General features: G+C 41.6%; 1 protein-coding gene and 1 long non-coding RNA gene across 2 annotated transcripts; both read left to right on the forward strand.

Annotated features, from left to right (window-relative positions):
- The first annotated feature begins 10156 nt into the window (after positions 1 to 10156).
- On the forward strand, positions 10157 to 10917 carry LOC118562863. Its single transcript, XR_004930841.1, has 3 exons — positions 10157 to 10296; positions 10427 to 10565; positions 10654 to 10917. It is a non-coding gene; the product is annotated as an uncharacterized LOC118562863 (long non-coding RNA).
- Positions 10918 to 11381: 464 nt separating this feature from the next.
- LOC105922168 (CUB and zona pellucida-like domain-containing protein 1) lies at positions 11382 to 17064 on the forward strand. Its single transcript, XM_036135841.1, has 9 exons — positions 11382 to 11464; positions 12253 to 12394; positions 12482 to 12625; positions 12860 to 12918; positions 13264 to 13454; positions 13534 to 13937; positions 14206 to 14305; positions 16514 to 16709; positions 16795 to 17064. Exons 1-9 carry the CDS (start codon positions 11383 to 11385, stop codon positions 16929 to 16931), a joined length of 1455 nt encoding a protein of 484 aa, XP_035991734.1. The 5' UTR covers position 11382; the 3' UTR covers positions 16932 to 17064.
- The last annotated feature ends 8743 nt before the right edge of the window (positions 17065 to 25807 follow it).

Consider the following 25807-nt stretch of genomic DNA (forward strand, 5'->3'; position numbering starts at 1 on the left):
CACTGCAAGCAGCAGGCTTAATTCAGGTTGATCATAATAAAACAGGAATTAGAACACCTGCAGCTTCGACTGATGTCAGGTTTAAGAACCAACAGTCAGCATAACCAGAATTTAAAGTTAAAATGGCACTTAAAGGTGTTTGCCAGGAGGATGACTGCAAATTTGTTAGATGTGCCACTTGTGGAGCTCTCCCTGCATGGATAAACAAAGCCTCCTTCTCCTTGGTGTTACCACTGGGGTTATATGAGATGGCACACAGGGAATAAGGCTATTCCTGTTCGCCATGGAGGTTTTGATAAATTACTACAGGAAGCATTAACCTTTACTAGAGGTCATCATCATATTATAACGTGTTACGTTTGTCTAATCTGACTAGGGATGCCGTTGATGGCTTGCTTGATCAATTAGCCCATACCTCTCTTATGGCTTTTCAGAATAGGATGGCACTGGATATGCTTTCGGCGGAAAAAGGGGGGATTTGTGCCATGTTTGGAGATATGTGTTGTACATTTATTCCTAATAATACAGCACCAGATGGGTTGGTGACTAAAGCTTTAGAAGGATTAAGGACCCTGAGTAAAACTATGCATGAACAATCAGGTATAGATAATCCTTTGGATAAATGGCTGACACAGGCTCTGGATAAATGGAAGAATCTGATTATTTCTATGATGCTTTCCCTATCAGTATTTTTGGCAAATATAGTTACATGTGGCTGTTGCTGTGTCCCCTGTTTTAGATCTCTGTTCGATTTATTGTTGCTACTACAATACTCAGATGTTATAGGTGGGAGAAATGCATCCTCTGCAGGATACAAGATTGGAGTTGGTACAATATCATGCGGTGATATGATTTTAAGCAGGGATTTTCAGGGGTAAATCAGATTTGATTTTGTGTTGTTTTATAAATAAATACTGTTTCACATGTGTTTGATTTTGAGATACTGCCCTATTAGCTAATGCAGTACGGTTCAGTAGTAATTTTATAATCGTAATGCTAATTATAAGTTACTCATTTTCTGATTTATTTCACTATGATGGTTTTGATTTGTATTGCTTGTTAACGTTGAATGCTGCATGCTTTTTTTATGATGTTTTGCCTCAATATGTTTACCAGAATGACAGGAGTGTTTTTGTGTATCTCACCTTCTCAGCTGTGTGATTATATATTCAGTACACAGATTATGTGGACTCTCTTTCGACAGTCCAAAAGAGGGAAATAAATTGATATGAAAATATATAATCCCTTACATGATAACAGTGTATTTTAAAGTTATACATGTATTAACCTTTAACACAGTAACCTGGGATGGGAGTTGGTTGCAGAATACAATGGGTACATTAAGACTTCAGTAAGAGTGCCAACCGCAGCACAGAACGGGACATTTGTGGATAAGAAGGGGAGGTGGGTGCAGTCTGGACCGGTGTCCGTGGGATGGAGGTTTTTGGTTTTCTTTGGAAGTTAAAGGGGAGTCCTCTTTTTGTCCTGTTGAGATCTGGGATGAAGCCCCCTGTAATTCTGATGTAATCTCCTTCCGTGTCATCTTTCTGGCTATCTTTATCTTGTCTTGTTTAGGCTGTACTGGGTTCATTTGTGTTGGCACTGGCTGAGCTTTGTTTTGGGACAAAGCTGATGGGACAACGGTGGCACAAAGGTTAGGGAGTTCATCTTGCAATTGACAGGTTGCCGGTTTGATCCCCTGCTCTGACTGCCTCTGTCGTTGTGTCCTTGGGCAAGACACTTCACCTGCACTGCCCACTGGCAGTGGTCAAAGGGCCCAGTGGCGCCGCTGCATGGTGGCCTCACCTCTGTCAGCCTGCCCCAGGGCAGCTGTAGCTACTAACATAGCTCACCACCATCAGGGTGTGATGTGAATGAATGGGTGAATGACTAAAACTGTAATGTAAAGAGTTTTGGAGGTTGTCAAGACTAGTTAAAGCTATAAAAATACCATTTCACAGGATACAAAATGTTTGAAATCAGGTAGTTTGCACCTGACCTATTTAGAGAGAAACCATGTCTGCTAAACAGATGTCTTCTCTCCCAAAAGTTGTTAAAGTTGTCTATGAAGAATACAGCTGTTTGTTTGCATGTTTTATTTTAGCCATTTGTTTATTATCAGAACTTTTGAAAAAATCTTGTCTCCACAATTAGTGGCACGAGATGGCCGCTGAGAAACACCTTGACATTGAGGCCATCAACTAAATTTAGCAGATGAATGTAATCCTCTTTCAATACTTTAGATCTTCTTATCCGGACGGTGTTGCCGAGTGCTTCAGCTGGGAGGATGTCTGATACATTAGACAGCGGGCCAAAGTTCAAAGAGTTATAGATCAACACATCTGTGCTCTTCTTGTTACAGAAGTTTTTAATCCCACTTTCAGAACAGTTGCGCAATATTAGGGTTCTTGTTCCTGTGGTTTGTTTATTTCTCTAGTTGCTTAGAGGGAAAACTGTTGACATACCTTCGATTGTTGTCATGATCTTCCTGGGTGTTGTTTTGGAACAGAGCAAATCTGTTTTGCAGCAGAATTCCAACATTTTCAGGTTTACTCCTATAATTTTTTTAGGGTTTTAAAAAGGAACAAATAATAATTTAAATAATTCATGGTATTAGATTTCCTTACAGTCAGAGGAAGATCGTTCCAGAGTCCAGAGTGACCACAGAAAAAGCTCTGTCTCTTCTGGTCACTAGACGAGTTCAGGGAGCATCAAAAAGCAACAAAGTTCTGAGCTCAAACTTCCTCTGGGAAAATTTTGTGTAAAAGCTGTCAGATAAGGAGCTGCCCGAGTGCTTAAACATTAAAAACCAAAATATAAATGAATCCTATAAAGTTCAGACAACCAATGCAGAGGGGTAAACATAGGGCTAATATACTCACGTTACTTATTGCTTGTTAGCAGATGTAGAAACAAGTTGGACAAGTTGTTTTACATCCTGATAATAAATCACATGTTAGAACAATAGCCCATGACTAATTCTAATGGGACGGAATGATCATAGCATAATCATCTAAGCTTACTATTTTAATTTCATAGATGAATCATCAGCTGTGCTAGGCCTGAGTGCAGATTTGTTTGTGTCTTAGCTCCTCTGATTGCATGGTATGACCACCGGGTGTATCCTCACAGCTGGAGCTCCCCAAGTCCAGAAGTTCAAATTTGTAATACAATGTAATGCACTCCTTTCATGTTCTTTGATTTTCTTGCCTGACTTTTAGACTAAATTGGTTTCATTGATTCAGCAGTATGCATGCTATTTGGAAATTATACCTTCTGGAAGGTAGATCATTTTGCTTTATTATTACATAGCTCATTTACTTGTCTAGCAAACAGCTCACAATGCCACAGAAACAAAACTGAAAGCAGCAGAGATGATTGATTCCTAAAAATAGTCATATAATGAACATCACATGAAAGTAAACATCACTATGGTGATGGGAGCAAAACAATGACTAAGGTATGAAGTGTATCACAGTGGAGAAAAACCAGTTACTCCATCAGGAGTTGCACCATTGACTCTTTACATTCAGATCTTTTATTAGTTTCAAAAAAGTGTAAAAGTTTTATGTCAATATTTAAACAAGTCACCCCTAACCATGACGTTAAACTTGTAATTCTGATAAATTTGTAAAACTGTTTCACCCAATTTTTCTATTTTTACAGCTGGTCTAATACAAGCAAGTTAACTCGCTGCTTGCTCTCCTGGAGTCTACTAGTTTCTTTAAACTTTGGAAAGCGATCTTTTAACAGCAAACTCTGCAGACCTTTAGAATAAGGAGTGCCAACTTCTCTTCAAATTTAGGAAATGATTAATAGAAATATAATTAACATCAAGAGAACATTGCTATAGAATGCTGTTTATGTGAATTAACACCAGGGGCGTCTCTGGCATGATAAGTTAAGTGGGGCACAAAAACTCAACACCTGTTAGCAGCAACTAATTGTTTGTGATGCATACAACCTGACTTTGATACATTTTAATTTCAACAGATAAATGACCATAAACCAACACACTACAAACAGCATTTTATATAAACCAAATCTAATAAAATTTCCATTCATAAAATGACAAATAAAGACTGACTCATATTGTTAATTTATTGAACAGGAAAGATTCACATCAATCCTTTAATGAGCCAGTAAGGACAACCCAGTCTATATTAAAATTTGCTTTTAATATTTGCAATTCAAATACATTTTCCTTGCCTGGATGGCCGCACACTATCCAGCAGAACGTCAACATTTGCATTTCAAGTATTTTGATTTGATGTTCTGAGCTGGGGGCCAGAGTATTTGTGCCCCATGGCTGTCTACTGAGAGAGTGTTGGGCATGCGCACTGCGATTTCAGATGTTTATTATTTAAATATACGTTGGTGGGCCGGCCCCAATATCACAGCGCCTCAAGAGAATTTAGCTACTGAGCTCCATCCCCAGACGCCTCCCTCTGTCATGAAGGATTCCACCCAGGACATCCACACCTGAAGCATCAGGACCAACCTCATCTTCTCCATCCTCCCCGGGCCTGATAACCTGTTTGTATGACCTTGAACCATTTGATAACCTGTTTGTATGACCTTGAACCATTTGGATTTTGTGTTGTGGGTGAGTGTATTTATAAACAGATGTGTGTTTGTGTTGAGTTGGTGTATTTGAGTGAGTTTGTCACCTGAAGAAGCACAGTTGTAAGTGTAGTGAGAACAATAGAAGGCCTGCAACCCACACTAACTCAGAGCCCTAAAGGACAGGTAGATGAGGGTTCAGAAGGCCCCAGGGCAGCACAGAGGTAGGTCATCAGCAACGTAAAGGAGTAACAGTGGCACAGAGTGAGATACAAGGCAATGAGTTCCCTGACAAAGCCACACCTCCTCCAGCCACACAGGCCAAGCAAGGGAACCCATCCCCCCTGCAGTTCAACGTCCACACCACCCACAGAATGACCCAGGTTGGAAGGGCACATTACCATCCCCCCTAGGGAGCAAGCCCCTGAGAGGTTAAGAGGGAGGGATGTCCACATCACCCCATCACGGTACTCACAGACAGCCAAACACACCCCATGGAGCCACAGGCCACCAGTCGGGGGCCCACGACATAGCCTCAGCACCCACACAAACAACAACTTGGGAAAATGCTTCTTGTAGAGCAAAACTGCCCTGGCAAGTGTAGGCAGCCAGCTTCTCTACATGGTATGCCTGACATGGCACAACAGGACAGAGGACATTATTGTGTTTTTCCATGTCTCACAAAGAAACTAAAATGAAACTGTTTGAGTAGTTTCAAAACATTCAACAATGACATACCAGACAACCGTATCATCTAAACAGAGTTGTGGTGTTTCACTTTTCATTTCTTTCTTTTTTTATTTAGAGGAGGTTAGGTGTGAAATTGTTTATCCAAAATAAGAATTTAACAATATTATTACCAATATTATATAAAAATTTCATCCATGTGTCACATAGGATATTTTACTCTCCACAACCTTTATGCGCTTTGAAAGTCACAATGTAAAAATAGTTACGTGTTAATGCATTGAAAAGTGTTTTGTTGGAGTAGAAAATAGACGTCAAGATCTCAAATAAACAATCAATAGACTGGTTTAAATCTCTGGACATCTCTAAATTTCTTTGCAAAGATTACCCCCATCCCATCCCCATATTATCTTAAAAACGCTACAGAAGACTAAACATAAAGGAGGACTAGATCTGCCTTACTTTTATCGCTTGGCAAATAGGCTACAATACATCTCAAAATGGTTAAAACACAATCCCTTAGATAAGCCCTGGCTAGACACAGAACAGAAAATATGTGATGATATCAACATTTCTCATTTGCCATTCATTAGCTCATCTCATACATAAAACGGCATGCATGGAATAATCCTGACATCCAACAAAACATAATATGATAAACTTTCATACTGGAAGAGTAAAGGTATTGAATACCTGGAACATGTATTTGAAGGAACAGAGTAAATCACATTTGATAGATTAAATATACAATATGGTATCAACAAAAAATGAATTCATACAATATCAACAAATTAAATTTATAATAAAAATATATTTAAGGTCATTAAAGCAACCCACATGCACCAGCACAAAACCCCCTGCTCTCAGAGGGGTTCTCAGGGGGTTCTGTGTTGGTGGATGTGGGTTGCTGGCCTGGTAGTTGTGCTACTCCTGGGCGGGTCTGGGGTGGGTGTGGGGGATTGGGTTTCCTGAGGTATGCCACCCTTGGGCAGGTGTCTAGCAGGGCCTTGGGGATTTGGGTCCTGTAGAGTATGTTGTTGGGGGTTTGGGCCAGCCCAGGTGTCTGGCCTCTGGTGCATTAGCAGGCCTTGAGGCCTGTCAAGCTGGAGGCAGATATGGACATTAACATCTCATAGCAAATGCTCTCAGCTTCAGGGAGTGCATTCTGCTAGTGTGGGAATTGGAGGGGGGGCTTGGGTGAACCCAGCCTGGTTTACATCATCGTATCTGGTGTGGGAATTGTTTGAATGAATTTAATTTTTCTTTCCTTAGTGTGTGTGTGTGTGTGTGTGTGTGTGTGTGTGTGTGTGTACTAGGATGGCTCCTTGTCTTGGTCCAGGTTCATAGAGGATCTCTGTGCTGGTTCTGGAACAAAAGAAGGGTAGGGATGGTCCGGAGTAGGAGGTGAGGCGGAGGTGTTGGTCTTGGTTTGCGGTTGGCTCTCGGGCCTCGCCGCTTATCTCTGGCCCTGCAGACTATGGTGGTATGGCAAGTGGTGCCTCCCTCTACGGGGTCATTTGGAGAATGGGGATTCCTAGTAGAATAAGTGCAGGAGCTGACTTCCTGGGAAGGCATGTTGCTCCCCAGTCATACCTCCCCATCCCCAGACGCCTCTCTCTGTCATGTTGCCACACATGTAGGAATTTTTTTGGGTGGGGACGTCGCTGGGATGTGGGGAGGATTTCTCAGCCCTGTTGTCCTGTGACGTCCTTGGACCCAATGTCATTATACATCTTAGACACTTTTATTTATAACATCCTCCCAACACACATATATGTAGGGCGTTAATTGGGGTAGGGCTAAAGCATATGGGGGGGGAGGGCTGATTGTGTAGGCCTCAACCCTGTTACTTCCTCTGCCCCAATCGCATTTCGACATTGAGGGATCTGGGTGAGTGTGCTACCTTCCAGAGGGGGGTAGGCTGCGCTGGGCACCTCCCTTTTGGCACTGTAGAGTAACATGCAACAACACAACATTTGAGCAGTAAGATGGCATGCTCGGTATCTTTCTAACACCCCTGTTCTCCGAATGCCATCCGGAGTTCCACCTGCAGGGATCTGGACTGGGGATGGGCGTTGGGTCTCGGAGGTCGGCTTGGACTTCTGTCCTCCCGGGAATATGGGGGTAGGGCTTAAGAATGGAGAGCAGAGTGTGGGGGGGGGCAGCGCCTCAGGGTTTGTGGGGTTGGGCTCTGATTGGCTGGCCTGTTCAGTTCATGTTGGCCCCATCTCCAGGTGATAGTCCCCTCCCCTTCTGATAATGGGGTTCACCTCCCAAGTCTGGGGACTGGATACCTCTCTGGGGTGCTGGTGCCCGTGTGTATGTTCATGTGGGGGCACTATGTTGGGACATGGGAATGTGACTGTGGTCCTGGTTACCTATTTGTTTTTTTCTCAGGTTAGATTGGGACTGCTTCCTCTCCTGGAACATCTTAGATCTCCGCTAAGTGTGGAGCCCATCTCCCCCATCATGTTCCCCTCCGTTGGCTGGTTCATTGACCTGCTGGTGCGTTGGTGGTTTGGGGCTGGGTGCTCGGGTATGTGCCAGCTCTGTTTTGTGAGGCCTGGGTCCTGTTTCTCTGTTGGATCTCTGTAGCCCATCCTCCCTCCGTGTTCAGTTAAGGGATTGAACAGACCTCTGGGATATTTTCGAAGCTTTGAATTTTGCTATAGAACCTAACTGACCCTGCTTTGAACTGGACCAGAACTTCCTTCCTGACATGTGTAATGAGTAACTTTGTCTTCATGATGCTAATTGCTCTCTAATGTTCTCTGAATAGCTTCTTCAGAGATTAAAGAACACAGGTTCAAGGTTTACTTTTCAAAAGCACTAATCATTGTTGTCAGTGGATGGTTCAGTTTATATCAGACAAGTTGATGTTGGTGATAAAAAAAACAATAGAAAGCAGATTATCTTGTTATTGTTTAAACAATGGGATTGATAAAAAGCAAAGATGAGACCCTGAGGCTTAGAAATCAGACAACCTACTCTCCAAAACTACGCTTTTCACAACCTTAAAGCTAATCAGATAAATAGCTATCACAATAAAACAAGTATAATAAAGAGCAGAAAGATAAAAAAAACTGCAAAACAATAAAAGCCAAGCAATGAAACTGGGTTAAAAAGACAAAAGGAAGTGTTTAAAGAAAATATTCAAAAACAGAAAATGAGTTGACCTGACAGAAATGTAAAGATGATTATTCCCATAGTTTTGGACTGATGACAAAAAAAACACGGTCACCTCTCCCAAATAGAGTGAGCGAGTGAGAAGTGTGCAGATGAGGAAGGTGTGACAGGTTTACTGTAAAAGATGGATTAAGCTCTGTTAGTTTGCTTTTTTAAACCAGTCCTGCCACTGACTCATACTTCTGAAGCCTTGTGTGCATACTTCCATCCTCAGTGTCCCTCCTTTGCCCCGACAGGTGTTGGTATTTAAGATGCTGTGAACATCATTTCCAGAAACAGAGAGAGTTGAGCTTCCAGCATCACGATGGCCTCCTCAATGCTGCTCCTTCTTCAGCTGCTCCTGCTGACCTCCGTGGTCTCAGCTTCTCATCACTGGGGAGGAACCTTGAACGTTGCCTACAAAGGAAGAAACCCTGATGGATCGTTTAAGGTGAGAACATTAACTTTTTATGCATAATTGTAGCAGTTTATTATTTATCAAGGTTATTGTTTTGTCTGTTGTGCCACAACGGGAGAAATTCTAACCAGCATCATTTATGTATAAACTATCCCTTCATCTTGCTCAGGTTTAACATATTTTTCCTATTTTAGAATACGTTAAAAAGGTTTTCCAAACACAGCTAAATTGTAGCTTTGCTAGATAACATCATTTTCATTGATTTTATAGATCTTCAAATTACTTGGGCTGTCCTACCTGTAGAAAGTTGAGATGGAAACAAGCGATAAAATGCCAAAAAATATGTTTTTGCATATAAATGTTTTTTATTGATTTGATGTCATACTTTAATTCTAAATGGTATATTTTGAGTCTTTGTAAGCAGAAACTCATAATAATTAGCAGAAATACTGGCTTGTAAAAATGTTTTGTCTAATTTAGGGAGTGGATCAGAATAACTTTGCTGTAAGACAACTCGTCTTTTCTCTTTTTCTCCAAAATGTTTCAAGGTGATCGTTAGAGGCCTGTGAATGTGAACTCTACTTAAACTCTCTATAAATCAGGAAATAAAACATTATCTATTTAAGTAGCTAATTAATTGATTCATTGAAAAAATAATACAAAATTAATCATGATTTCAAAATTTAAAATCAAAAATTATTCCTTTTCTCAGGAAATCCAAATAAATTTTTTATGGAATCTTGGGTTGTACTTTGGAGGCATATTATGTATGCTGTTAAAAATACCTATTATAAAAAGTGTCAATCATGTCCTCAAAAATGTGAATCAACTTATTTACTTGAGGAACTGAACCGCCTTCAGCCAGTCAATCAATCAATAAATCACTCAATCAATCAATATTTCTATATCTTTTTCCACAACAAAGGTGGAAGAAATAGCACTAGAAATTTTTTTCCCAGTTTTGGTTTTCTTATTTACCACACAGATGTCCCTCCGAGCCAGAGATACTTATGATTCCTGTTATTACTACCACTACTGGTACTGTTACGGCAGCAACTGTGGCTCTGCAACCACTAGGACCAAAAATCAAATCGACACAAGCTCCACCAGACCAACATACTACGAAAGCCAGTGGTGTGAAACAGAAACTGTTGAGACATGGAGATTGCCTACTGACAAGCCCGTTAAGCTCAGGTGAGCAGATATAATAGAAAAAATATGTTCCAATTTCAATGAGTGGAAATAAGTTTGAATATTCTCATCTTGGTTAATAATTCCAAACTTTACATGAATATTTATGTTGTCTTTTACTTGTAAAATATCAGGGCATCTAGCTGCTGCTGGATCTCAACGCGTAACTCAGTAAGTAACTGGAGGTTTGATTCCCTCGTGGATTTGGGAACAAGATCAGACACGAGAGAACCAAATAAATCACCTGATATTGCCATCGTTCCTTTCTTAAGGTAACCATCCTTTAGTTTATATAACATCATCTGTATTTTAAACCATGTAATGTGAAGAATAAATCATTTTTAATTATGAAATTAAAAATGATTAAATCTTATTTACAAAAAATATTTGTATTTAATGAAGAGTTCCTCAGAACTGCCCGAGAACATACAGACTGGCTGCTTTTGATCCTGATGGTGACAAGGTGCGCTGCAGGTATGGAAATTTACACAATTACGAGTGCGACAACTGCCACCTCCCTCCAGGCTTCCAGCTTGATCAGGTAAGTTAAAAAATTTGATTCTGTTATTAGTTACACAAAAATCATGGTACCTGGTGTTTTATTAATTTGTATGTTTCTATTTTGTCAGGATTCTTGCACATTGCACTACCAGCAAACCTATCAGAACCTCCGAACCTTTGGTTTTGAGATGGTGGTAGAAGACTATGCACGTAGCACTATTGATCTGTCCTATTCTGATGGATCAAGAGTTCGCAAGCATCCACTTCCTTCAAGGAGGAAGAGAGCATACTACGCAACTACTCCATCATGGGGGTGGTGGACAACAACTCCAACTACCACAACTACTGCTGTGACAACCACCCCGTGGTGGTGGTGGACAACAACAACTGCACCTACAACTACTACAACTACTGCTGTGACAACCACCCCGTGGTGGTGGTGGACAACAACAACTGCACCTACAACTACTACAACAGCTGCACCTACAACCTACCCGTGGTGGTGGTGGGCAACAACAACTGCACCTACAACTACTACAACAGCTGCACCTACAACCACCCCGTGGTGGTGGTGGACAACAACAACTGCACCTACAACTACTACAACAGCTGCACCTACAACCTACCCGTGGTGGTGGTGGGCAACAACAACTGCACCTACAACTACTACAACAGCTGCACCTACAACCTACCCGTGGTGGTGGTGGGCAACAACAACTGCACCTACAACTACTACAACAGCTGCACCTACAACCTACCCGTGGTGGTGGTGGACAACAACAACTGCACCTACAACTACTACAACAGCTGCACCTACAACCTACCCGTGGTGGTGGTGGACAACAACAACTGCACCTATGACCACAACTGTTTCCAGTAGCACACCAAATGTGACCGGTACCCCCCTTAGTAAGCAACCTCTGCAGTTCTCTTTTCTAGGTAAGAACATCTTAAATGGTTCTAATAATTTGGGGTGGTGGGAGAAGTGGGTGATGGGTGGAGCATGGACCATCCATCCATAAATCAATCCTTTTATTTTCATCCAATTTCTGTTGACAAATAATTTTTAATTATCCCCATGTTTCCCAATTATCGGCATTATGTAGCAATCCTTTGCACAACACTTAGTCTTTCATGTCAGTAGGCTGAAGCACACATGATCAGAGATCTTTGACCACTGTGCAGAATCTCCTCAGATGCTCCAGACTCCTGGGTCCCCTCACGCTTCCTTCTCTTTAGGTCATCCTAAAATATTTTACAGGACCTTGGTTTGGGGGCTGAATTGTCCATAGAGGGATTTAGTGTCTGTTTTGGATCATTATGACGCTGATGAAAGTGACAAGCAAATTTCAGTTTCATGGTAGAAACCAGCAGATTTCTATGCACAATGTCCTGGTGTTTCAAATAGTTTATTATACAGGCATAAAAGGCGGACAGGTTCAACGGCTAGGTCACATGATGTCCTATTCTAGGTAACAACTATGACTTGACATACACATCAGACATATTGCTGGTTGTCTGGTGTAGGATTTAATCTGGAGGGACGAATGTGGCTTTTTCTATACAAGTAACTCAATGATCTCAATCTGCTGGTCCAACCCAGAAATCTTTCATTCAGCAAAATAATTATGGCCAAAATATGCAGAAATTACAACACATGAGACAGAAAGACAGAATTATACACTATTTATGGATTTTTAAAGTTTGTTTCGTTTTTAATTCTCCAGTGGATCCGCCCATATCTTCATGTCAGGAGGGACTCTACCTGCCTAAACTTGTGGCTCCAACTCCTGCACATGGAGAACGGATCGTAGCCGAGGTCAACAAAGAGATAGAGATCAGAGTCAAAGCACAGGCAGCTTATTCAACGTAAGTTAGCAAAGCTTCCCGATGGCTGCTGGAAGCAAGAAAAACAACATTGACCACATGATAATCTCTGCTTTCATTTTCATCCAGGATCAACAACATCATCTTCAGCGGACCATCAAACGTCACCAAGCACAGGGACGTTAACAACGAATTTGTCCTCAGGTGGACACCGGTTGAAGATGAGCTGGGAGATCATTTCGCAATCTGCTTTGTTGTGGAATCAGTGGGCGGGTAAGAATAGGATTAATATGATATAAAATCATCATATTGGGAATATTAAACCGAAATGGATGTTTTTCTTGTACTTTGCACCTTAGCAATAAAAAGCTGTACAATATCTTTATAAGCAGCACAATACATGAAAACATAAAAAGTATAAGTCAAGTTTAGGAACATATGTTTTTTTTCCATTATTAAGTTAATTAGCTCATTAGTTTATATGAAATATCTATTTCACTTTTTCAGGTCACGTGTCTATCAGTCTGAGATGAGGTGTGTTCTGGTGGAAGTCCGAAAGGAGCAGAGTGAGTTTAAACTAAAAGCTCTTTGGGGGAAAAACTGCAGTTTTACCAAGTAAAAAGCAGCTCTTGCTGTAAATATTAGCTGAGATCATTTAACAGAACAATGTATTCACCTTTTATGGGGATTCATTTTGACATATTCTCCTAGAGATGCATTACTCTGCTGAATCTTGATGTGTCATGTTTCCTGAGTACCTCCATCAAAGCAGCCAGACGTTCTTGTCATTACCTGAACATTTTTGATCCATCATTCATTTAAAGAGCTATAAAGGTTTACTTTGGGTGTTTTTCTTTTCTCTTCTCTTTCTCATTTCCAACTTTGTACCTAACTAATTCTTTTTGTTCCAGTTGAAGCCACCGTGACCTGCACTGAAACCACAATGAAGGTGGAGGTTGAGAAAGATTCCTTCTTTGGACTCGAGGAGGAACATCTTCGCCTCAGTGACCCCAGCAACACCATCTGCAGCCTTGACAAGCTCTCCAACAACACTCACATAGTCGCCATCATCCCCCTCAACGGCTGCGGTACTGAGATTGAGGTGAGAACGGGTCGTTTGACACGTCTCACAGGGTTTATCTTTCTGGTATTTATTTAATCTATCACTGTTTACTCTGCAGGAAGACGATGATTACCTCATTTTCAAGAATGAGATCACCACAGTGGAGGACGACCCGAATGAGCTGATCACCAGGAAGCACCTGGTGGAGGCCCGGTTCTACTGCCAGTACCCCAAACGGGGCAATGTGACCCTGAGCTTCTCAGCACACAGAAAGAACGTCACAGTATGGGAGAAAGGCTTCGGCAAGTTCACCTACCAGTTCGAGTTCTACCAGGATGACCAGTTTGGACCCATTTATGACCCAAACTTTTACCCACTGGAGTTTGACATCGGAGACAGGATTTACATGCAGATAGATGCCAGCTCCTCTATCAACAACACCGAGATGTTTGTGGAGTCCTGCAGAGCTGCACCGTATGACAACCCCAACTACCACCCAACCTACTCCATCATTGAGAACGGGTAAGGCTTGGATGCAGAGGACCCAGGGGCTTCCAGGTGGTTAAATGCCTGATATCAATGAGTCATAAAATCCATTTTTTAAATTGGAATCTGCAAAATCAAGCTACTAACCTAAACAAAAACTCTAAGTAAAATTGTGTTTCCTAGTAGACAAATAATAAAACCAATTTCTTTGATCCACTGATGATTAGCTTGGTGGCCTGATGGTCCATTAATCTGAGAAGCTGTAAATCTGATGCAGCTAATGGAAGCTTTTGGTTTCAATCAGGTGCAATGTTGACCCAACTCTACAGATTTACTCCACCTCCAACGACAGACAGTTCAGGTTCAGCATGGAGGCCTTCAAGTTCATAGGGTTGCATGATCAGGTGAGGAACAAACTGCCGAAAAAGAGTTTTAATAGAATTGGTGTTTTTCTCACTGAATTAAAAAATATATTTATGCTTGGGTATCTATCTTTGTTTCTTTTTTCAAAAATATTTTTTACTGAAAGCACTCTCAGTATACTGTAGCAAAACAAATCAATGTTTTATCCACCAGAGGGAGTGGCTTCTTTTAAAGGGGACTTTTTATGTAAAAATCACTTTTTGCTAATTTTTTTAACTTCCATTTTGGTGTGTACTGCTTCTATAAACAGTCTAAGCACTAGAAAAAAAACAAACTTGTAGGTGTGTTTTGGCAATAAATACATTTTATTTTTCAAAAACCTACCACTTATGATTTCAAAAATCGGCGGGCACTGCCCCTCACCTTGCAACCCCAGCTGAGCCCAACCCCTCACCTAGTAAATAACGCTCTGTACATGGAACTCCACATACAGCAGGATTTCCCAAAAAACTTAGACTGAAGGAAAGTTCTGTCCCTAATGTTGCTTGGGGCCCCAATAGAGAAGCTCCTGTCTCCATTAGGCTTCTGCTTTGAGCTGGGAACCACCAGGAGCAACTGGTCAGCGGACCCAAGACACCGATATGGGGGTATGGTGGTGGAGACGCTCTACCAAGTAAGGTGGGGCAAAGTTATGCAAGACTTTGAAAACTAAAAGAAGGACTTTAAAATGCACTGTGAACGACTAAAGAGAAGCCAGGACCGGAGTAATATGCTCACTTTGGTTCCTGTTTAAAGATTAGTGCACTGCCCTAACCTGCGCAAAACCGGTCCATATCTGCAATCCTAGCCCCAACAACTTCCAAATTTATCCATCCAGCACAAAACAATTCAACCAAGCCAGCCAGGGAGTTTGTCCTGTAATTTGCGGGTTTCCGGTTTGATCCCTCGCTCTGTCTTTGGGCAAGACACTTTACCTGAATTTGCCTGCTGGCGGTGATCGTGCAGCTGTAATGCAGACGGAGAACCCAATAACTCAACCGGACATGCATTTATTGTAACCAAAAATAAATGAATTGCTGGAAAGAGTCTAAGATGATCAGATGATTAAGCCGAGCTGTTGGACGACTGCTTGCAGTGGGGATGACAATCAGAAGGCTGAACAGGCTGGAGGTAGAGAGCTGGTCCAGGATGTGGGCAGAGGTCATGCAGATAGGTTAAACAGAACCAACCAAACAGTCCAGTGGGGGAGACAGGAAACCAAATGTAAAAGTTCCAGGGTCGTCACCAGAAACAGAAGCTGATAAGGTAACCATCGAGGGACCACAGAATCCACAAGAGAAACACCAGACAGAGCAGGTGCCCACAGCGCTGGACAGCAGCTCAAACGTGTCCATCCATCCATTTTCCAACACGCTTATCCCTCATGGGGTCATGAGGGGTGCTGGTGCCTATCTCCAGCTGTCAATGGGCCAGAGGCGGGGGTACACCCTGGACAGGTCGTCAGTCTATCGCAGAGCTCAAACATGTCAAGGAGACAATCTCTCACTGATTGGCTTTGAGAAGCAGATATAAATAGGCGGAGACACAGGTGCAATGAGTTGCAGGTAAACAGAGTGAGTGCAGGTGAATCTGCTCCCCTAATTAGCTAAGTGGAGCAGAGCAGTTGGTAGAACACAGCCAGCCATCACAAAAAACAATAGAAAACATGAGACATCAGAAGGCTCCACTTCTTCTGCTTCTGGGTCTGGGTCTGTCAGGGTCAAAGAGGATGTACCAATGTGAATCTGTTTGCAGTCATTTTAATGTGGATAAAGTAAGAGTGTAAACACTGAGTTGGGGGGGGGGGGGCAGCTACAGCTTATTTGCATAAAAGTGACAGAGCCCTAAAAACAGCTCATTCTTAATGGAGCTCAGAATAGGAGGTGTAGTGACCATGGTTTGTATAGCCTATAGACCAATTCTAACTGGTTTAAAAGGAAGCATAACAGCTTGCATATAATGTCTAATGGTAATTGCACTTGAATTTATATAGCACTTTCTAGTCATACCAACCACTCAAAGTGCTTTACAGTATAACCACATTCACCCAATCACACGCTTAAATGTGCACACATTCTTACCAAATGTGGTTTTTGATCTGCAAATTGGGGTCAAGTGCCTTGCCCAGGGGTTGAGCAACATGTAGCAGGTGGTAGTTGGAATCACACCAACAACATTCAAATTAATGACTCCTTGCTCCTTGAATTCAGGTGTACATCAGCTGCACAGTCATGATGTGTGAAGCAGGGAACCCCAACACCAGGTGCTCACAGGGATGCATGAACTCCACATGGTCCAACGGCCATAACCGCAGAAAGAGAGAGGCTATGGTTCAGAGCGGAAAGCACTTCGTTTCCCAGGGTCCTCTGCGTCTGAAGCGTGAAGCAGACCTGAGAGGAGGCTCAGGTAAGGAAACTGTGTGGAGAAGTTTGTAAGCAGCAGATAAACTGTGAGCAGGACTCCATGAACTCTGTGTTCCTCTCGTCTGCAGCGTTCAACCTGAACCTGAACCTGGTCTTTGTTGCTGGATGTCTTCTTGTTGCCGTTGGGATGGTCTGCGGCGTCCTCATCTACAAAACCAAAGCCTCCAGGGTCAAATATCAACCTCTGCCCTCCTACGAAAACTAAAACTGCCGCATCTGCCAGGGTGTTTGGATTATTAGAATGTGGGATTCTGGGTGTTTCTGAACCAATTAAGTCTTTTTAAAATTTAACAAAGATGCAAACAGCTGCATTCATTTAATTACAGTTTTTATAAATGCTAAAAGATCTAAACTCAAATATCTGGTTTTCTATTAACCAAAACTGGAAGAAATATCATTACCTGGCACTGCAGCTGCTGAGTAAATGTTTTGTCATGAAGATTTATTTTTTTCTCCTGTTTTATATTACATTATGATGTGATAATGGTAGCACTGATTAAATTTGTTTCTTTTCAAGAATAATCAGTTATGTTACTTATTAAAAGATTTTTTTTTACCTTTTTACTGTCTATGTTTATACCGGTGGGTGTGGTGTTTCTAAATGACTAATAATAATCTTCTGTAATGATTAATGCTCTCTAGTTAATGCTGATGTAACCCTTTGAAATTGGTTTTGTGACCAATAACACACATTGAATAGTATTAGGTGCATCAACACACATCAAATATATTGGTTTACATGAATAAAACATGGGAAAATAAAGCAAGAAAAAGAAAAACAGATGGAATAAATTGTGGGAAAAATATAACTGGAACTGGAAGATAAAATGGAAACTAAAAGCAAATATTAATGATTTTAACTGTCTTAGCCTTTCGATCTGTAATCAGCAAAGCAATGATGGATTTTGTCAAATGGTCCAACACACCAACACATTTTGACTTCGGACTCTGATTTACCCTTTTTGCCATTCTGCCTGTCATCCCAACTATTACCTCTTCTGTTAATAAACTTTCTTAAACGCCGCCTATTTGTCTGTCTCGAATTCTGGGTCCATATATTCCGTTCATGACAGTCTTGGCCATTCTGGAACAGTAGAATCTGGGTTGAGCTAGATGTAGGGCATGCTCAAAATCAAGGTGGAATCCACATCCTATAGAGCTCTTCAATGGTACTGTTGCAATACCAACCTATACACTGGATAGTTCTTGTTAAACTTCCTGTACAGCATACCGTTACTGAGCAAAGGTTTGTTATATTCTTTTAGCAAAGGTTTTGGAGATTTATTTGTTTGAGACTGGGCTTCAAGCTCTCTTCCAAAAGGGTCATGACATGAGAGATTGATGAGTCAGCTTTTTGTGTTGTGCACCAGTCACCATCAGCCAATATCTTCACCATAAGTCTGAGGTACCAGTGTAGGGTCAATAGCAAGGGATTTAACAATGGCAAAGGGCTCTGAGCCATTACACTTGGCTGGGAGTAACACAGAATGACGCTGACACAGGGCAAAAAAGGTTTCATGATTTACTTCCTCATTCATGTCAGTGAGATGTTGAGACCTGGTTTCTCAAATGATGGCTGGGAAACAGCTGTTCGAGCTAGCCGCTCGAGCTGCTGAGATAACCAGCTTTACCTTGGAGTAATTCAACCGGATGCCCCGTCGCTTGACAAGCAGCATTCACTCCTCCTGAAAGAGCGTAGAGCCACAGTGGACAGTCGTCTGCATTGTTGATGGCTTTGCAGCAATCCCTCATACTGAGCATGCATGAAGCTACAGTGGAGAGGAAAACTCCCCTTTAACAGGGAGGAGAACCTCCAGCAGAACCAGAACCAGGCTCAGTGTGAACGCTCATCTGCCTCCACCCACTGGGGCTTAGAGAAGACAGAGCAGAGACACAGAAAGCACAGAAGCTCACATTGACCCAGTAGTACTTTCTATGTTAGATGGTAATAGTGGATGATCTGCCTCCCCTGATGATGTCACAGCTAACAGAACGCCAGACCAGGTGTACCTTCTATGAAGAGAAAAAAAGAGAGAACATAAAGTTAAAAGTTGCAATAACAACAAGCAATGCAAATTGGAGATGTAAATGAGAACTCAGCAGAGTGAGAAAAATAGAAAAATAGGCCCTGATGTCCTCCAGCAGCGTAAGCCTATAGCAGCATAACTATAGAGGTAGCTCAGGGTAACATGAGCCACTCTGACTAGAAGCTTTGTCACAAAGGAAAGTTTTAAGATTAGTCTTAAAAGTAGACGGGGTGTCTGCCTCACAGACCAAAACTGGGAGTTGGTTCCACAGGAGAGGAGCCTGATAGCTAAAGGATCTGCCTCCCATTCTACTTTTAGAGACTCTAGGAACCACCAGACCTACAGTCTGAGAGCGAAGTGCTCTGTTAGGAACATACGGGGTAATCATAGCTCTGATATATGATGGAGCTTGATTATTAATGGATATAAATTGAGGAAATGCCAACATCGCTTGTCTTGGGACTGAGTCCTGCGCAGCCGAAGTTGTGCTTCAGGGTGCGACATTATTGTTAGCCTCATAGCCCGTCTAATGCAGCTTTTAGCTGGTTAATGACAGGAGCTTGTTTATGTGTGCAACTTTCCCTGATGTGATTAAAATGTGTTTGGATTAAAAGAAAAGAAAGTATTCCTCATCCACCGTTTATATGGTCTGAAAATTAAATAATCTGACCACTTGCACCAAGCTTTATTCAAAGAAGAAATTCTCTGACATTAGCAGAGTTGATGAATTTCCATAAACAACCGCAGAAGTTTTATACTCCATGCTGGAAAAAATGTGGAGGTGTGTTCGTTCTGAAGGATAGACCCGCATCAGGTTCTGAGAGTGGTTGAGAACTCATGCTGTTGCTTTTGAGTGACCGAAAGGAAATTATGATCATCCCAAAATGTTTCACTCCGCACAGCACTGTGGCCCCAACCTCCACATCCAGGCTCTGTATGTTCATGAGTTAATCGGAACATGTGTTTAGATGGACACTGGTATGTTATGGATCATAAACCAGCCCTCTAAATTGGAATACAATTTAATTCTGTTGATTAAACTTTAAGTTTTCATTTGCTGACAAAGTCTGAGTGGAGGTACGGTATCGGAGAGAGGCGCAGGGCTCTAAACTCTTTTTTGTTATTATGTAACCATAATGAAATTTTGGTGAGACACTCAGAATGATAAGAGGCAGAGCCAAATTAAAAACACTTACAGAAAAACAAAACATAAACATCCTGAAAGGACACCCTAAAAATATAAAACCCTCAGAAGAAATAAAAAGTATTAAATATCTAACAGCCTTTTTGACTCTTCAAAGAAAACAGTCCTTGGAAAAACAATTAATGAAATGGGCTGGTGGTTTATTTGATTATCAGAAGTTGTGTTTTTGCACTGGTTTCATTGTTTTGCCCAACTATTTCTCTATATGCACTAGTTCAAGGTTGAGGTTCAACAAAACTGCATTGACACCCCAGTTTTACAGCTTTACTTTTGTTGTCTTACATTGCTGTTCATATAGACAACACTGACTATTAAATGATTGACAATCTAGTTAACATAAACTTTATTTGAAGCAAAATTATTTATTACCTAATATTATTATTATTATAACAGAATATACTTGTCAGAATTTAAAAGCAGGAAATTTAAATTCATCATGCCTGTAATCGAAGTAATTGATTGGATTCATCAGGATTTATGGATAAATATAGCTGAGTGTCATCAGCATAACAGTGGAAATTAATCCCATGCTGTCTAATAATCTTGCCAATCGGAAGCATATATATAGGAAAGAGAATTGGTCCAAGGATTGAACCCTGTGGTACTCCACAGGTGACCCTAGAGTTTGAGGAAGATTTATTATTAACATGAACAAACTGGAATCTGTCCGACAGATAAGATTTAAACCAGCCTAATGCTTTCTCCTTAATCCCTACAGTATGCGCAAGTCTTTGTAGGAGAATATTGTGATCAACTGTGTCAAATGCAGCACTGAGATCTAACAGGACAAGTATAGACACAAGTCCATTATCTGAGGCCTTGAGAATATCATTAGTGACCTTCACCAGAGCTGTTTCAGTGCTATGATGAGCTCTGAAGCCTGACTGAAACTCGTCAAGTAGGTCATTACTTTGTAAATGTTCACATAGTTGATTAGCTTAACTACTTTCTCAAGAATTTTAGATAAGAAAAGAAGATTAGATATAGGTCTGTAATTTACTAACTCATCTTGATCAAGAGATGATTTCGTAAGTAAAGGTTTAATAACAGCTACTTTAAAAGCCTGTAGTACATATCCATTTACTAAGGACAGATTAATCATGTATAAATTGTGCCATTGATCACAGGGAATACCTCCTTAAACAACTTGGTTGGGATTGGCTCTAACATACAAGTAGAAGGTTTAGATGAAGCTAAAATTTTAGATAGCTCAGAAAGCTCTAGTGCTTCTAAACAGTTCAAACACTGTGTAGGTTCTAAAGATTCCTCCAACGCTGCCTCACTTACTGAGGACAAGGTAATCATGTTTGGGAGGATGCCAGTTATTTTATTTTTAATGGAATCAATTTTATTTGTGAAGAATCCCATAAAATCATTACTGCTAAGAGCTAAGGGAATGGATGGATCAACGGAGCTATGACTCTGTGTAAGTTTGGCAACTGTACTGAAGAGAAATCTAGGATTATTTTTGTTCTCCTCAATTAATGATGAAAAATATGCTGCTCTAACTCTGCAAAGGGTCTTTTTATACTGCAGCAGACTGTCTTTCCAGATTAGGTAGGATTCCTCATGGCAGTGTTGTAGTCAAGTCACTATGCCTCGAGTCCGAGTCCAGGTTCGAGTCACCAGTGTTCAAGTCCGAGTCAAGTCCAAGTCATTAAAAAAAAATCTGAGTCGAGTCCGAGTCGAGTCCACTACTCATCCGAGTCAAGTCCGAGTCGAGTCACTTATTGATCCAAGTTCACTGTAGGAACATGCCGTGACGTGTGATGTATGAAATGAAGCAGTAACATTCCATTGCACAAATAACTCTTTCGCTGTAGTTACCCTTGGTTTAACTCGGTAAAACGACTGCTTTTTCCAAGTCTAAGACGTCTCCTAACCATGGTTTTTAAACATTGTTGTTATGGAACGTGCAACAGCGACTCGAGGTACGCTGATAGGCCGCATATGAAGGATGTTAAAGCCGCAAGCGGCGTCGATCGGCCCTCGAAGCCAAGCGCACTCCGGCCTATTGGCCACTGCCGTGGAGCCGGCCGGCGGGCGTGGTTCGCGCACCGCCGCGGAGCCGGCCGGCGGGCGGGGTTCGCGCACCGCCGCGGAGCCGGCCGGCGGGCGGGGTTCGCGCACCGCCGCGGAGCCGGCCGGCGGGCGGGGTTCGCGCACCGCCGGCCGCCCGCCACCGCAGATGCTGTCACGCATTTTCCTCGCCCGTCCACCGGGCGATTCCCACAAACGCGTTCGGCAGCGTTCCCCCATTACTCACAACAAATCTGGTGCAGATCGGTCGATGCAGCGAGGAGATACAGCCGCTTGATAATGGTAATGCATTTGGCCACCGGGCCGGACTAAATTGTTCGGCGGGACGGAAAATTTATACCGATTCCTGGACGGTGACTACAAGCAGAAAAAAATGTCCGATGACGCCATGAACGCCGAGCAGAAGAAAAACATCGACTTACCTTTCTATCAACCTCGGCCCGTTTTCCAGTCTTTCTAAGCCCTCGACACTCAAGCCATCGTTTGAGCTGAACGTTGGTATGTTGTTCTGCTCTCACACTGTTTGCCCAACCTTAGCAGCAAGGGGCGTTGCTCATGAGATGGTGACGTCACGTGCGCGGTACGACATTTAGATATTAAAATCATACACCAAATAATATTCTAATGACATATAAAAATTATAGCCTAATGATATAAAAAAAAGTTGAGTCTTTTTCTCAATTTCCGAGTCAGAATGATCTGAATGTAGTCCAAGTTCGAGTCATCAGTGCTCAAGTCCAAGTCAAGTCACGAGTCTCTAAATTTAGCTAATGACTCGGACTCGAGTTCGAGTCTTGGACTCGAGTACTACAACACTGCCTCATGGTGTGTAGAGCGCCATTTTCTTTCCAATTTCCTAAAGTTGTTCTTCAAAGCATGCCGCTCTAAATTAAACCAGGGAGCCAGCTTCCTGTGAATAATCACCTTCTTTTTCGAGGCAGCTACATTCTCTAATGCAGAACGCAATGAGGAAGTTACACCGTCAGCATGAGCATATATTTGTGTATGGGAAGAAACAACATTGCTGCCATCTGCTGGGCATTTCTGTGATACCGAGGAAATTAAAATGGAAACAGACTCTTTAAAGTTTGATACAGCAAACTTTAACCCTAAACCTAACCCTCTGATAAGGATCTACTATAATGAAACTTTATTTTGAGGGCGAATAACTCAGTTAAATTGAACTCAGAGGTAATTAAAAAACAGTCAGATAGTTACACCCACCATTATTTCCATAAACAGTCCTTTACTGAGACAAGCTAGAAAAACCCTCCTGGATCTTTTCTAGGGTCTCCTCCCAAGAGGAGGGGACATCCTGATCAAATGTCCAAACCATCCAAACTAACTGCTTTTTATGTGGAGAGGCAGCAGCTCTACTTTGAGCTCCAGTGAGCAGAGCTCTAAGGCTGAGCCTGGCTACTCTCCAGAGGAAGCTCAGTTTGGACGCTTAACAGATCTGGTTCTTTTGGAATGATCCAGACCTCATAACCATAGGTGTGGGTCTGAACATTGACTGACCATTAAATCACAAGCTTTGCTTTTCGGCCCAACTCTTTCCTCACCACAACAGTCTAGAGCAGTGCTGCATTATGCCAGGCTCACACTGAGTATGGTGTAGATACGGTGTGGGCGCCGTAAGGAACCCAAATCATTAAAAGCAGTGTGTACACTCATATCAGCCACATGCAGGTGCATGTCCAGCTGTGGAGAAGCAGCACTGGACACACCGTGGTAAGTGTGAGTCCAGGGTTACTGAAGACGAAGTCTTAACCCACCTGTCCATCTCCTGCTCTATCTTACCATCACTGGTGACCAACACACACAGATACTGAAACTGCTCAGACATAGTGGAGCTGACGCACATCCTGGCCACCCATTCAACAGCAAAGTGATTTAGCGCTGGAGATCATGGCCTCAAAAAGCCAGCAGAACCACATCAAATTCATAAAGTAAATATGGGATCCTGAGATTCTCGAACCAGACACCCTCCTCTCCACGACTGCGCCTTCAGATCCTGTCTATGCACACAGCACAAAAAGGATTAGTGTAAAGGGGCAGCCCTGGCAGAACCTTTCCACAACTACTCTACACAACCTAAAAGCTAATTAAACAAATGATTTAAAATATAACAAAATGGAAACAAAAAAGGAAAATCCCAATGAAACTAGTTAAACAAAGAGCAGAAACATAAGAACTATAAAACCAGAAAATTTAACATCTTAAACTACAAGTTTAAAACCTGGTGAGAAATTTTTTTTAAAAAAAGATTTAAAACTGAAAATAGTTCTCATTGTTTTGGTGTTATGACAGAGAAGGCACAGCATCCTCCCCGTTCTCTTTGTCTTCGGCACTACTAATTAGAAACTGATCAGTGTGCAGATTAAGCAGGTCTGACAGGTTTACTGTAAAATATGCTCCAAGGCCTGTTTGTTTATATTTTCAAACTAGTCCTTCCACAGCCTCATATGCTGGTCACCATGTGAGCATTGTTTTTACCCTGACTGTCACTACTTTATGGTGGCCCTGAGGTGCAAAGCACTACAACATTAACAAAAACATTACAACATTAATGAAAATATTACAACATTAAGGAAAGCACTACATACAACATTAACAAAACGGAAGAGGTACATCCCAGTGGGAGACCTAAGAAATCGGTGATTGGACTACAGCTTGTTTTTACTTTTGAACCGGAAGTTACTCTGGTATGCTTCGTTTTAATGAGAAGCAAAGCAAGCGGGACCAGCGGGACTACTATAGACCAGAGATCCCCAGTGCGAGATTAAAAATGTAATGGTGGTTTGACAGTGTTTTTCCCCACACCATAAAGACGTGTAAATAAATATTTCCATTGTAAAAAAAAATTAGTTAAAAATCAAAAACTGCAAATTTAATAAATAAATAAAATGTATTCTTATCGAAAATCTGAAAAGTCTTCTACGCTTCATTTTAAGATAAAGTTATCGTCTTCAATGCGTTGTGCTTCATATGCGCACCTAGCTTGTCCCCTCTACTTCAATCACTCTCGCAAATATGCCCAATTGGCTTAAACCAGATTAGAGAATTGCAACGGATCTGGGAGAAGTCAACGAGCGGGAATCAGAAATTTTCTATCTCTCTCCTCGCTTCACGTCGTTTACGTCTGTAGAGGGGAAATTGAACTCAGGCCAAAAGTTTTATTTACGAGATTTAATTGAGTGACTCGGTCTCTCTTTCGATTGCGCAGCGCCTACAAACAGTGCTGCTCATGGTGCCGTGACTCTGAACCTCTACTAGCACTGACGCGCATGATGCCCACACCCCACTGCAGCTGCTGCAGGGGGGGAGATATTAGAGGTTGACGCGATAATTTTATTTCCACAACCTTTGTTGTAATTGCAACCAATTTTTCTTCTTTTTGTTATTTGTTATTTATTTTTATTTAAAAGGGGACAGTGTACATTAATCAACATAAAAACAATGTAAATGTACCCGAGTTAGCTAAAAAGTGCTAATTTTCATCGGTAGTCCCCCAGCCAGGTGTAAAAAAGGCAACCTTAAAAGTAATCACAAGTATAAAATCACAAGATAAAATTACAATGCCAATTACATAAAAAAAACATTATGGTTAAGAAATACAATTCATGTAAAATAATTATAAATTATTTCAATACACACAGAAAACCTTAGTGTCCACAAGTTTGGCTCTCTACAAGCCATTTTTTTGCATTCTTTTTGAATGAAAAGAATGACAAGGACTCTCTGATGGTTTCTGGCACTGTGTTCCATTGCTGAGATGCTCTTACGGAGAAGGCAGCCTGACCAAAAGCT

Source organism: Fundulus heteroclitus, chromosome 4 (assembly GCF_011125445.2).
Source record: "Fundulus heteroclitus isolate FHET01 chromosome 4, MU-UCD_Fhet_4.1, whole genome shotgun sequence".
NCBI lineage: Eukaryota > Metazoa > Chordata > Actinopteri > Cyprinodontiformes > Fundulidae > Fundulus > Fundulus heteroclitus.